General features: G+C 43.8%; 1 protein-coding gene across 4 annotated transcripts in view; it reads left to right on the top strand.

Annotated features, from left to right (window-relative positions):
* The window catches only part of DAAM2 (dishevelled associated activator of morphogenesis 2), a 126,602-nt gene that overhangs the window by 68,940 nt on the left and 43,046 nt on the right, over positions 1-14,616 (top strand). For all 4 annotated transcript variants that reach the window (XM_047732874.1, XM_047732870.1, XM_047732873.1 and 1 more), the window contains exons 2-5: positions 550-776; positions 5,842-5,931; positions 11,271-11,345; positions 11,791-11,885. In XM_047732874.1, the coding sequence (XP_047588830.1) occupies positions 609-776; positions 5,842-5,931; positions 11,271-11,345; positions 11,791-11,885 (428 nt within the window). In that variant the 5' untranslated portion in view covers positions 550-608. The remainder of the gene's footprint in view (positions 1-549; positions 777-5,841; positions 5,932-11,270; positions 11,346-11,790; positions 11,886-14,616) is intronic.

Below are 14,616 nucleotides of genomic sequence, written 5' to 3'. Positions count from 1 at the left end.
TCACATTCAATCAAACATGCCTGGGCACAATGGACAGAAAACCCTGTAAGTCTCTGAAGACTTCTATCCTCTGCTCCCCAGGAGCCATGCTATATAATTAGCTTGCTGTCTCCTCTCCAGCCTACTTCAACCCTCCCCTTCCCACTGGATGAAACCTTTAAACCAGGCATCTGTACACCTTAAAATGGATCTAGTGACTGAGTTGGTCCTGCTGAAAATGGCTCTGCTAGAGGAAAGGGACTGGGATATCCATCTGTACAATCATGGAGAAGGTGCAATTCATATTCTGTGACTACCGCCCACCTCTGTTCTCTAGGGGCATGGAGGGAGTACCTGCAAGTGTTTGTGGCAGGAGACACTGGAGGGAATGATGGGGAGGGAATGCCTCCAGGTGGAAAGAAGCTGTGAGAGAAGGGAGGGCAGGCCTGATTGTTGGGTCAAGGGCTCCTAGCAGTTGGGCAAAGAAATAATGGTGGCTCAGTGACCACTGTCCCTGCCTACCTAGCTGCCATTGCCTGACCCATCTATGCTCTCTGTTTTCCTCTCCAGATCACAATGAGGACCTAGGACATCGGCCTGTTGACTATCCCCCCTGGCCTGGAGTGACCATGGCCCCCCGCAAGAGGAGCCGCCATGGCCTGGGCTTCTTGTGCTGCTTTGGGGGCAGCAGCCTCCCTGAGATCAACCTCCGGGACAACCACCCTCTGCAGTATATGGAGTTTTCAAGTCCTATCCCGAACCCAGAGGAGCTCAACGTCCGCTTCGCAGAGCTGGTGGTCAGTGAGGGGACAGAGAAGGGAGGATGTTGACAATGGGGAGTGGGATTCTGGAGTAGGCAGAGCAGGGCAGAGGACAGGGACCCATGTGCTGGGATCTCTACCAATGAAACTCTGCTTCGGGTGAGGGTGGGCCCACCAGGACACCTCAGCTATGAGGGAAAAATAAGTCATTTACTGGGGAGGATACCATGAAATACGTCCCTAGAAGAATGGACCTACCTCATATCTCCAGCTGGTTCTGGATCTCATGGTACAGCAGTTAGGCCATCTTGAAATGAATAGGTCCAGGCTTTTATGAAATAAGGCAGTGAGGAGCTTCAAAGAATACCAGAACATTTGACACCTTCTTTCTGGAACTCCCCTGGGATTCTTTCAGAATACAAGAATATAAGGATACAGAATACAGAATACAAGAACAAGGGACAGAGTGGGACTTTGTAGGCAGATACCAGGTCCTCAAAGCAGGTATGATTAACTAGAAATATGGAGGTAGAGATGCCTGAATTGCACCTGGTTCATTCCTGGTCCCGGGCTGGGTGATTATATTCCATGTCTAGCCTATGGCAGGTGGAAGCTCTGTCTTTGACACTAGTAGCAGCTCTTCCTGACTCTGTGATGTCCATTCAGACTAGAGCAGCACTACACCTTTGTGAGAACCATTCACAAAGTGAGCATGTGAAATTCTATTCTCTGACCACAAGGAGACAGAGCAGGAAAGAAGCATGATTCTTCTTCTTAGAGGTCTGGTAATGAGACAAAGTCAAGGAGACTCCCAGATCAGAGATGCCAGACCCACCCCACCCCCCGGATTCAGGGCTGAACCCTGTGTAGAGCAACGGATGGGAGAGAACAAAGTATTTACTAGTATAGAATGACATTTGGAACATGATTGGTGTTAGTACTTCCAATATCTGTTTGTTTGTTTTTTGTTTATTTATCAGAATACTGCGGACAGTAAATATGTGGGTTTTCAATGCCAAGCAACTTCCTCATTCATTGCAGATACCAACTAGTGTCCTACAACTTAACTCCATGCTGACACTAACTACCCAGAGTTCACACAGACCCCACAGAGGAAGGGCTCAGATCCACAAGATGGCCCCCCACCCGGACACCAATCAGAAGTAGTAGGTCCCCATGTTGCCCTACACTTCAGAGAGACATGGCTGCAAGTTGGAAGTTCCCATGATCCTCTCCTCAGGTTGAATAATTTGTTAGAATGGCTCAGAGAATGTAGGGAAAGGCTTCACTTACTACTATCAATGCATTATAAAGGATATTCTGAAGAATACAAATGAATAGCCAGATGAAAAACTATATTTCTTATATTACCACAGCTGGACATTTTCTTGAACAGAGCACATGAGTTTTGAAAGAAGGACAGGATGAAAGATGTTCCTCTCCTTGGCCCTTTTATTTAACGAGTATTTATTGAGCATCTTTAGTGAGTAGGACTCCTTACAAAGTACTTTGACAAAAACAAGGATGAGTCACACAAGTCTTGTCTGCAAGAAGACTGGCATCAGCAAACAAACAGAGCAAACTAACATTGAGCCAGTTTTGCCCATTGAGCTAACACTGAGATTAGCATTGAGCAAATGAAAAATATTCCTTGAGAGCCCTCTGTGTGCTGGTCCCTGCCTCCAAGAACATAAAGTCTAATAGAGAAGACTGATTTTGAACAGTAATGACAAATGTAGTGAGTGTTTGGAAAGGGAACATTCATGGGCCTGTGGCAATGTCTAACAGAGAGTTTAATTATTGACTGAGGATCAAAATGGTGCCCCCAAAGAATGACATTTCCATTGAGATCCAAAAGCAGATTGATGGCTGGAGAAGTGAATAGGGTTGCAGAGCAGTGACAGAGGTTGCCCCAGTAAGAGAAGCATAATATGTGAGTCTTCAGTCAGAAAAGAGCTGGGCCTTTAGGAGTTCACCATGGAAGATGAGAGTAACAGGACTTCATACTTGACTTAAGGGTAACAGAAAGTCAATGGAGCAGGATGGTCTTCTAAAAGAAGAAGGATTATGGGTAGGACATTAAGAGGGTTTTAGTGCAATCCAAACTAGGGAGGATGGTGACTTAGACTAAATGTTATTAGTGAGAATGGAGAGAACAGATTGAAGAGCTATTTAGGAGGATATACAGGACTTGCTGGGCTTGGGGAGTGACTAGAATCAGGGAATACCCAAGTTGCTGATGTGAGGAACTGGGTGGATGTAAAAGATAAGAGATGCCAGATGAAACTCAGGCTTAGGGGCCAGAGTGATGAACTCAGTTTGCATGTTCTCACTGTGCCTCAATTTCCACATCTATAAAATGGGTTGTTGTAAGTTTAATGAGTAAACATTAAGCACTTAGAACAGTGCCTGGCACGTAGTGATACTACATAAATGTGTGAGGTACCTGAGGGCTGTCAAAATAGATGGGCATGGGAGGCAGTTGGATATCAGGGTCTGGAGCTCAGGAAACTGGGGGGCTAGAGACAAAGGTTTGAGAGAGTTTGGGGTAGTAATAGCCCTTGGAAATGGTTGAGAAGTCTTTACTGGGAAGCATGGAAACAGACCCTAGGACCCCAGGATCCAGGTTGGTGCCCTGAGGGATTTCAACATTTGACAGTAGGAGAGAAGACTAGAAGACATCAAGGGAGCCCAGGATGAACATAGAGCAAAGCAGGAGGGATTGCCAGAGAGTGTGGTTGTCACAGAAACAAGGACAGACTCAATAAGGAGTGAAAGGTCTGCAGTTAGTCATAGGCTACCTGAGCTGAGCCAAATCACCAAGACATAACCATTGATTAAGTGATGAGAAAGACAGGTGCATGAGTAACCAGGATCCAAGTTTGAATGTAACTGTTCTGGAATGCAGGAAGGGAAAGGTGGTCTTACCTGGAAATGGATATGAAAGGCTTGCTGGAAGAGGCTGACCTTGAGCCTAAGTAAATTAGACCAGGATCCAGGGGGTAGGTGGTCAGGGAGGGCAGACCAGGTGGAACTAACTACGTAAGTAAAAGAAGAGATACAGTTTGCACTGGGAAGAGTAAGGTGCATATATCTCTACTATTTCTTTGATTCCTGATTCTGACCATGGAAAGGAAATACTCCAGAAACTTTAAACAGGGATCTGGGAATCTTGACGAAGGTTGTTACTGGGATATGTAGAGAATGATTCTAGGGAAGAACCTTTGTTTAACATTAGATCTGCAGGAGTCATTAGTTCCAAAGGCAGGTGAACTAATGGGCATTGTTTCTAATTATCTTTGTATGCGCTGTCCAAAATGGCAGCTGTGGTCCCTTGGGGCTGCTGCATATTTGAGATGTGGCTGATCTGAACTGAGAAGAGCTGTAAGGGTGAAATATACACCAGATTTTGATGATTTAGATACTTTATATTCTTTTTTTCAAGGTCACTGACAATTTTTTCTGTTGAACACATGTTGAAATGATTATATTTTAGGTATGTTGGATTAAATGAAATATATTATTAAATTTAACTTCACCCATTCTTAATTTTTTAAAAAGATTTTATTTATTTATTTAACATAGAGAGAGAGAGATCACAACAAGTAGGCAGAGAGGCAGGCAGAGGGTGAGGGGAAGCAGGCTCCCTGCTGAGCAGAGAGTCCATGCTGGGCTTGATCCCAAGACCCTGACATTGTGACCTGAGCTGAAGGCAGAGGCTTAACCCATTGAAACCCCCAGGTGCCTGCACCCATTCTTAATTTTTACTATGACTGGAAATTTTTTAAAAATACATTTGGCTTACTTTATATTTCTATTGGACAGTTCTGATCTATGTAAAGGAAAATCTTCAATGTTCTTCCTTAAAGTATAGGGAAAAGAGATATTGACATTTAAGACTCTTACATTTTCTTAGATATTACTTTCACTGTTTGTCCTTCTTGAAAATATAAAGAATATTAATAATGTGCCTTATTATCTTTCTTAAAAATATTTTATTTAGTTATTTGAGAGAAAGAGAGAGAGAGAATGAGGGAGGGGCAGTTGGGGAGAGAGAGAAGCAGACTCCTGGCTAAGCAGGGAGCTCAACATGGGTCTCGATCCCAGGACCCTGAGATCATAACCTGAGCCCAAAGCAGATGCTTAGGTGCCCCTACTTTATTGTCTTAATGCAAGTATTGCTTTTTATTTAAAAAGAAAGCTCACAATACTTGAGTTGAAAAGCAGGCTGTTTCCTGTGGCCCGTTAACTCTTTCTTTTATGAGCCTTAGCACAGCTCATGAATCACAAGAGAAAAGTCTTCAATAAGAGAGCTTCTTGGAGCCCATCTAGTGCAGCCAAACCTACAGTGTCACTCCAAACTACATATAGAATGACCCTACATTCGATGATATCAAAACTACCCAATTCTACTCTTTGGGGAGTGTGGCTTTGTCTAGTGGAGCCTCCAACCTTGTGTGGGCGGAGGAGCTGCCCCTGACAGGCACACCTCCATGGGAAGTAGGTCAGAACCTCCCTTTCCATGGCATACTCTTCTTGCCAAGAGAGGACAGCTTCTTGTCCTCACCAGTTCTTTTCAGCCTGTTCTGAGACCATGCTGAGGTTGGGGGGAGCCAGAATTTCTGGGGTAGAAACCCAAAGGACAGGGAGACTTGCAGGATGGGGCACAAACTAGATCTATAGACTGAGTGCTTTGTCAGGTCTTGACTTAGGATGTTGACCAGCTTAAGAAGGACAGAAGAATAAAGAGCAGAAACCTGGGGCAAGACGGTTAGGAACTTGCAAAGCAATGCAAGAAGGAGGTGAGCAGGGAACGGGGAGCCTGGAGGAGGAGGATGGATTTGTAGAGACAAGTGGGAGTGGACAGGATGTAAGGGAAGCATGACTAGAAGCAGCCCAGGCTTGGGTGGATGTAAGGGAATGAGGGTGGGGGTGTGGGGCTGTATTTCTAGCCGAAGAAGAATTGCCCTATCCTGCTTTGATACTCTCTGAAGGGAGACAGTAGACTGAGGGATAGGTTTGGAGGAATTACAATTTCCTGAAATACTGAATATTCTAATGTCAACCATCTCTGGGTCTGACATATTTCTTGTCTTTGCAGGATGAATTGGATCTCACCGACAAGAACCGAGAGGCTGTGTTTGCACTGCCTCCGGAGAAGAAATGGCAGATCTACTGCAGCAAGAAGAAGGTGCCATGTCTGACCCCTTCCACAGCCACCTCAGGGTCCCCAGCATGGGACAGCTCTTGCCTCCATGCTTGCTCACTCAGTCAACAGATATTTATTATATGCCAGCATCATTCTAGGTGTTGGAGGCAAAAAATTTCCCCACTTTCATTGAGCTGACCCTCTGGGAAATGGGATTCTGTTTTCCAAAAGTCCTTGGTGCAGGTGCCCACTGGGTTCCAGGAGCAGGGCTGGGTCCAGGAGACACCAAGATGACAAGTCTATAGTCTCTTCCCATGCCTGCCTGGAGAGTGTGTTGTCCTGTGCTGTACCCAAGGGCTGCTTTGTGTTGTGAGGTATCAATTTGGGGCCAGGGTGGCTTCTTCAGGATCTTTGACCCCCCTCCCATCCCAGGCTCGGCCTTACAGAGCAGCAAGTATATCAAGGTCACACATTGGTCTCCATTCTCCCCACTTTCTCCTTCCCCTCTTTTCCTTCATTAAGAGATGTCATTGGTCTCCTGATTATGGTCCTCCTTAGGAAGGGGTGTTCCAGGCTCCAGTTGGGGCTTCATTAAATCTTATCTTCTCCCCTCTGCTTCCCTTGGTCTTTCTCCATATCTGTGTCTCTCCTATACATCTTTTTGTCTGTATCTCTCTTGCGCCTCTTCTGTTTTATTAGCCTCTCTTTTTCTTGGTCCATCTTCCTTGTCTCCCCTCCACCCTCCCATTTTTTTTTAATTAAAAAAATTTTTTTTTATTAACATATAATGTATTTTTAGCCCCAGGGGTACAAGTCTGCGAATCACCAGGTTTACACACTTCACAGCACTCACCATAGCACATACCTTCCCCAATGTCCACAACCCCACTACCCTCTCCCAACCCCCTCTCCCCAGCAACCCTCAGTTTTGTGATATTAAGAGTCTCTTATGGTTTGTCTCCCTCCCAATCCCATCTTGTTTCATTTATTCATTTCCTACCCCCCAAACTCCCCAGGTTGCATCTCCACTTCCTCATATCATACCCTCCCATTTTTAAGACTAGCAGCTTGTTCCTTTGACCTTAGAGTATAGGAATTTGGGAGTTAGGACCCAGTTATTCCTGCACCTGAGGCTCGGCCCTGCTCCTGTTGGGAGGAGACAGGCAGGTCTGGGGCAGTCCTGAGCCTTTGCTTCTTTATGTTTCCTGAGCCTGTTTGTTCATGGCTCTTTTCATCTTCTCCTTACCCAGGGTATTTGTCTTATCTGGGGCTCCATGACCTTATAAAATTGGGGATTAGACTGCTATACCATTCTAGAGTTGGAAGGAGCTGAGAAACTTTTCAGTCTGCCCCTTTCTTCTCCACATGAAGTGAGGACAGCCTAAGGAGGCAGTGGACTTGCCCGAAGGTCCCAGCCAGTCATGGCCAGTGGCCGCACCATTGCTAGAACTCAGACCTGCTGGAGTCCAAGATCCTGTGGCAAGATGTAGGGTCTGTGCACACTAGTCTAGTATACTCGATGCACATTTATTAGGCACCTGCAGAATACTATGTGCTGTGTCCAGAGCTCTTACAGTGAAAATGAAGATCTTTAAAAAGTGCAAGTTATGAGAGGGAGGGAGGAGAAAATTAACTTCAGGAGTAGTTTATCATGTCTTGTGCTTCTCCACTTTCCAAATGGATTTTCTATGGAGTTCCTGCAAGTGGATCTCTTGCACAACTTCAGTAAAAAATGAATTAAAATGTAAGAACAACTTGTTCTACCTTCCAAACCAGATTGCTTGTAATCTCCCTCCACACTTTCACACACCCCTTTCTTGCTATGTGGTGCTTCCTCTATCCTTAACATGCTCCCCACCTATCTGAGCTTCAGTAAGAAGTGGGGGCATCTAACACAGAAGGCTCATGAGGGGTCTCTGAGAGATGCCCCCACCCTGGGCTTCCACAGCCCACTATAGACACTTCTACCATAGAGCATTTGTCACTATACCTCTGGCACTAGACTATTCTATGGAAGACAGAGACTGACTTTTTTTTAATTTATTTTTTTATTAACATATAATGTATTATTAGCCTGAGGGGTACAGGCCTGTGAGTTGTCAGGCTTACACACTTCACAGCACTCACCATAGCACATACCCTCCCCAATGTCCATAATCCAACCACCCTCTCCCTACCTCCCTCCCCCCAGCAACCCTCAGTTTGTTTTGTGAGATTAAGAGTTTCTTATGGTTTGTCTTCCTCCTGATCCCATCTTGTTTCATTTTTCTCTTCCCTACCCTGATCTCCCCACTTTGCCTCTCAAATTCCTCATATCAGTGAGATCATATGATAATTCTCTTTCTCTGATTGACTTATTTCACTCAGCATAATACTCTTTAGTTCCATCCATGTTGTTGCAAATGGCAAGATTTCATTTCTTTTGATGGCTGCATAGTATTCCATTATATGTATATACCACATCTTCTTTATCCATTCATCTGTTGATGGACATCTAGGTTCTTTCCATGGTTCAGCTATTGTGGACATTGCTGCTATAAAAATTCGGGTGCACGTGCCCCTTCGGATCACTACATTTGTATCTTTAGGCTAAATACCCAGTAGTGCAATTGCTGGGTCCTAGGGTAGCTCTATTTTCAACTTTTTGAGGAACCTCCATGCTGTTTTTCAGAATGGCTGCACCAGCTTGCATTCCCACCAACAGTGTAGGAGGGTTGCCCTTTCTCTGCATCCTCGCCAGCATCTGTCATTTCCTGACTTATTAATTTTAGCCATCCTGACTGGCATGAGGTGGTATCTCATTGTGGTTTTGATTTGTATTTCCCTGATGCTGAGTGATGTGGAGTACTTTTTCATAGTCTGTTGGCCATCTGGATGTCTTCTTTGCATTAATGTCTGTTCATGTCCTCTGCCCATTTCTTGATTAGATTACTTGTTCTTCAGGTGTTGAGTTTGATAAGTTCTTTATATATTTTGGATACTAACCCTTTATCTGATATGTCATTTGCAAATATCTTCTCCCATTCTGTCAGTTGTCTTTTGGTTTTGTTGACTGTTTCCTTTGCTGTGCAAAAGCTTTTGATCTTGATGAAGTCCTAATATTTCATTTTTGCCCTTGCTTCCCTTGCCTTTGGCGATGTTCCTAGGAAGATGTTGCTGCGGCTGAGGTTGAAGAGGTTGCTGCCTGTGTTCTCCTCAAGATTTTGATGAATTCCTTTCTCACATTGAGGTCTTTCATCCATTTTGAGTCTATTTTCATGTGTGGTGTAAGGAAATGGCCCAGTTTCATTTTTCTGCATGTGGCTGTTAAATTTTCCCAACACCATTTGTTGAAGAGACTGTCTTTTTTCCATTGGACATTCTTTCCTACTTTGTCAAAGATTAGTTGAGCATAGAGTTGAGGGTCTATTCTGGGCTCTCTATTCTGTTCCATTGATCTATATGTCTGTTTTTGTACTAGTACCATACTACCTTGATGATGACAGCTTTGTAATAGAGCTTGAAGTCTGGAATTGTTATGCCACCCACTTTGGATTTTTCTTTCTTTCTTTCTTTTTTTTTTTTTTAAAGATTTTATTTATTTATTTGACAGACAGAGATCACAATTAGACAGAGAGGCGGGCAGAGAGAGAGGAGGAAGCAGGCTCCCTGGTGAGCAGAGAGCCCATGTGGGGCTCAATCCCAGGACCCTGGGATCATGACCCGAGCCAAAGGCAGAGGCTTTAACCCACTGAGCCACCCACTGAGCAACCCACCCAAGCCACCGCTTGGCTTTCTTTTTCAACATTCATCTGGTTATTCGAGGTCTTTTCTTGTTCCATATAAATTTTAGGATTATTTTGTTCCATTTCTTTGGGAAAAAATGATGGAATTTTGATAGGGATTGCATTAAATGTGTAGATTGCTTTAGGTAGCATAGACATTTTCACAATATTTGTTCTTCCAATCCATGAGCATGGAACATTTTTCCATTTATTTGTGTCTTCCTCAATTTCTTTCATGAGTACTTTATAGTTTTCTGAGTACAGATTCTTTGCCTGTTTGGTTAGGTTTATTCCTAGGTATCTTATGGTTTTGGGTGCAATTGTAAATGGGATTGACTCATGAATTACAGAGACTGACTTTTTGCTCAGTACTTTCAGGGCTGAGAACAGTGGTTGGCATGTAGTAGACGCTCATTTAATGCATATGGGATGGATAAATGATGAGCTGGCAGAGGCAGAAAAGTGTCTATTTGATGATGCATTTGTTTTTAGTTCTGTGATCCCCTTCCCAAGGTCAGAAGATTAGAATTGGGGGTCTTCCATCATGAAGAGTTAACACATAATCATGTGAAATCACAAAGACCAAATCAAGGCAGCTTTTCCACTGGTCTAAAATTTGAATTTTGTGAAACAAAATTGTGAAGCTTGAGTAGAGGGATACAGGGCAAAGTCCAGGTCAGCTGACAGACAGGTGGTTTGTCAGCGAGGTTCTGCAAGAAGAGGCAAGTTTTTGTGCAGATTTAAAAGCAGGAAATTAGCAGAAGGCAGGTGAAGGGGAATGTCCAAATAAGACAGGGACAGGAAGAAGCAGGGTGTATGTAATGTGCAGGAGCAGAGTCACTGGCTGAAGGACAGGGCTAGATCTTCAATCAACATTAATATTTACTCAACTCTCATTGTTCTTGCGCATCCTGGGAAAGGATTGAGGCTTTCCCTTGGCACCTGAGGACTGGGCCAAAGGCCCTGTGCTCTGAGTTCTGCCAGAGCTACAGCTACACCAAGCCCTCCTGAGTCTCTCCATAACCCAGGGCTTTGGGAATCTCTCTCCCTCGTTTAGTGAAGTTACTATTCAGAGTGCCTACCATGTACCAAGGAACTGCACCAAATGCTTTACATCAGTACTTCTCAAACAATCTGAGAGAAAAAACAAGTTTTTTTTAAAAAAATTCCAAACTCTCAAAAACCAATACTTTTGTAAAATACAATAAGAATGGTATTAGAAAGTAAAATTTAAAAAAAACAGATGTATAAAGTATAAGCACAGATTTTTATTAGGTTCAACAGACCTAAAATTATATTTTATTAAGAAGCAAAGAGGGAACAGATACACAGGAAAAAAAAAGAATTTATTTTTAATTATCTATCTTGTTCATGGAAAGTGCACATACCCGTGTGATTTCTGCCTGTGTCACTGGCTGGTCATGAGAGTCAGTGTTCATTATCTACATTTTTACAATGGAAGAAATGGAAGACTGGAGAGATTTTGCAACTTCCTGGAAGTTATCCCTATCTGGGTGGGGCTAGAGAGTGAATCTGCTGACAGTGAATGAAGCTCAGGACCTCAAGCCATGGGCCCATCTTGCCAGGTGGTCCATACAGTCTTTCTTCTTCTTCTAGGAGCAGGAGGACCCCAACAAATTGGCGACCAGCTGGCCTGACTATTACATTGACCGCATCAACTCTATGGCGGCGGTGAGCAATGGCTCCTCCCCTGGCCCCGCCCCACCTGGAAAAGCCAATGGGGAGAGTGACCCTCTGGCATCTTTCCCTGCCCTTCACACCCCACTCACTGGGGATCAGTAGGTTTCCAGTTACTTTTTTAATCATAATGCCTCCCTTCTCTGTGTGACTCAGGAGGTCCCCAGGCATTTAAACACTTATTAACCATTGGTATATCACACAGTCTTGGAAAATAGGCTGAGCCAATAATTCTCCCCATTCCACAGATGAGGAAAGTGAAGTCTGGGATTGGAACCTGGGTCTTCTCAGAATCTGACCCTCTTAGGAAATCATTCCTTGAGGCCCCACCCTTTCTGAGTCGACGGTGGCTCCTGGGTCACACCTGGGCTCTGGGGGTTGCAGGCAGCTGGGAATCAGGCAGCCCAGCAGTACCTCTACCCCTTTCCACCTACCTCAGATGCAGAGTCTGTATGCCATTGATGAGGAAGAGACCGAGATGAGGAACCAAATTGTGGAAGACCTGAAGACAGCTCTCCGGACACAACCCATGAGGTGACTCATGTTTCCCCTTCCCACTTCCTTCCACACCCCTTCACTTGGTGGTCCCCCACAATTTCCTGAAGCTTAACCCAAAGCTCTGCTCCCATCCCAGGCCCCTTGCCATCTCCACAGCCTCCTCCCACCTCCCCACTGCCGGCATCTCCTAGAGCTCTCTGCACTCTGTTCCACTTCCTGCTTCCTACAACCCCTCTCTCTGAAGAGCTGGGAGGCTGCCAGAGGAAGGGCATGTGTGGGACCAGGGTAGAGGGCAGAGGAGTGTGACATAAACCTCAGGTCCTGAAGAGCTATCTGAGCAGAAATTGAGGGCAGGTACTTGTTTTTCTCAAGAGAACAGAATGGGAGAGAAGGAGGTCTTATGTACAAAGTAAGTAAGAAAGAGCCCCAAGAACCAGTGTCCCTACCATGGAGGAGGGCAGTGTGGGAGAGAGAGACTCTAGCCACTAGGAGGAGATGTGGTGTCTGTGGACCAGATTCCACCACCTAGAGTGATGCAGGCTGGGAAAAGGGGATGAGTTTGAGAAGGACACTTCCCCTTTCCCAGGCCATACTGCGCAAACGTCCAAAGTGGGCCAAGAGCCACAGCTTCTTCTCGTGCCTGAGAGCTTGTAGCTGCTTGTGGGAGCCGACTGTTAAGTTTTCAGCAGTTTTGCAAGCTGCTTTTTAAACATGGCTATGATTAGAATATAAGTGGCATAAACTTAAAACTACATAAATCATACCAAAAACAAAAGCAATAAATACTTGAAACTTTTCACTCCCTAATTACCTAATGATCTTACTACATTTTAGTTTTATGTATGCTCTCGACTGTTATATATGCTCTTGAGTTTATATTCGTTGTATATACCTGGTGGAAATACAGCCGACACTGAACAAGGAGGGTGTTAGGGGTGCCAAGCCCCATGCAGTCGAAAATCTGCATATAACTTTTGACTCTCCCAAGACTTAACTACTAACCATCTACTGTTGACCAGCAGCCTTACTGATAATATAAACAGTTGATTCGTACCTATTTTATATGTTACATATATCTTATATTCTTACAACAGGGAAGCTAGAGAAAAGAAACTGTTAAGAGAATCATAAGGAAAATGTAACCATAGTATTGTACTGTGATTACTGAAAAACTTCCCATATAAGTGGACCTATACAATTCAAACCTGTGTTATTCAAGGACCAACTGTGCTATAAATGTTGCATCTCTTCCCAACTCCATGTTCAATGTTGTCACATTGATAGCTTGAAATCAGCTATGCTGGGGATATGTATACTGTGGAAATTGGCAAACACTATCATCAGGCTGTTTTTTCTTTCTTCAGAGAGCCAGTTGTTAAATGTTTTTACCAGCATACTGGTCTGTGTGTGTATGTGTGTGTGTGTGCATGTGTGTGCGTGTGTGTGTGTGTGTGTGTCTGTGGTTTGGGCTGAGTTCTCTACTTTGGGAGCCTGGAACTAGAGCCTCAGGAGAATGGGAGCATCTTAATCCTGCATGGTTCCAGGGGTGGGGCACTTGTAGGAAGGGGGTGCAGGAAGGATGAGGACATCAAGAAGGAGAGAGGTTGAGGGAGGTTTGCCAAGTTTCTCTCCCACTTCAGTTTACTGTTCTTTCCCTTGATAAAATTCTGACAGTCATGGTGGACAGTCATGGTAGAAATTCTCAGAATATAGAAAAGCATATAATAGAAACAAATAATACCTATTTCAATGACTTAATTTGAGAGTATATTTCATTTTGTAGAGATATTTATATAATAATGTGGAAATACACAAATACACTTGGGACCAAATGTATTAACTATATGCAACGGTTCCCTCAGCTCCATTTATGACATTTCCTTGGATCATTACTGTTTTATGAAATCGAGTGTTCTAAGCATCTTTGTGTGTATGTGCGTGTAAAGGCACGTGTACTGTGGGTAACTTTGACACCAGATGAAAACTGTTGACCTCTTATCAAAATGATACTTTTAAATAATAAAATAGATAAGATGAGAAATAAGCCACTTTAAGTGAAATACAGTTACCAAATATGAAACATTTGTGAGATAGCGATTAAGATGCTTCTTTATGTCTTAAGTGGCATGAGCTAGCAACCACCATGATATTGAAGTGTTGATGAGTAGAAAGGATAGTCTGAGACACCTGCAACAGCTATAATTTGATATGAAAATGGCTAATTTCTTTGGGTGACAAAGTCACAGGTTCTACTAATCCCATTATAGTTTATTGTCCGTGTTCATCATAAGAGGAAAGGATACACTTCAGGTAGAGGTTACCAAAAATAAAAGTATAACTTATTTTTCCCATCCACATTCACAGACCTCTGCAAGATAGCCATTGGCCCCTTAGGGGAGCATAGACTCCAGGTTAAGAACCTCTGAACTAATTCCTTTTTTTAAATGCTTTTTGTTAATATTCAAGATAACCTAGCTATTTTCTTCAGGATCCTTTGAAGGGTGCTTTTCCCAGCCTTGGTCCTGTGATTCACTGACTCTGATGGACCCCCGTTTGGAAGTCCTCTTTGTCTTCTGACTGTAATTCTCTTAATTCCCATCCTCTCTGGAGATGAATTTTTCAGGTTTAACAGCCGTGATAATTATAGTAATAATTACTGCAATCGTTCCCTTCATGTATATACAATCACAGCCAGGCAACTGACAGCCATTGACCTGCAAAAGCATGGCATTTAAGGTGCAAATAAGGCACAAGTCTCCTGTGAGGG

The sequence above is a fragment of the Lutra lutra genome, chromosome 6 (assembly GCF_902655055.1).
Source record: "Lutra lutra chromosome 6, mLutLut1.2, whole genome shotgun sequence".
Classification (NCBI taxonomy): Eukaryota; Metazoa; Chordata; class Mammalia; order Carnivora; family Mustelidae; genus Lutra; species Lutra lutra.
This window is presented reverse-complemented; position numbering and strand designations above follow the sequence as displayed.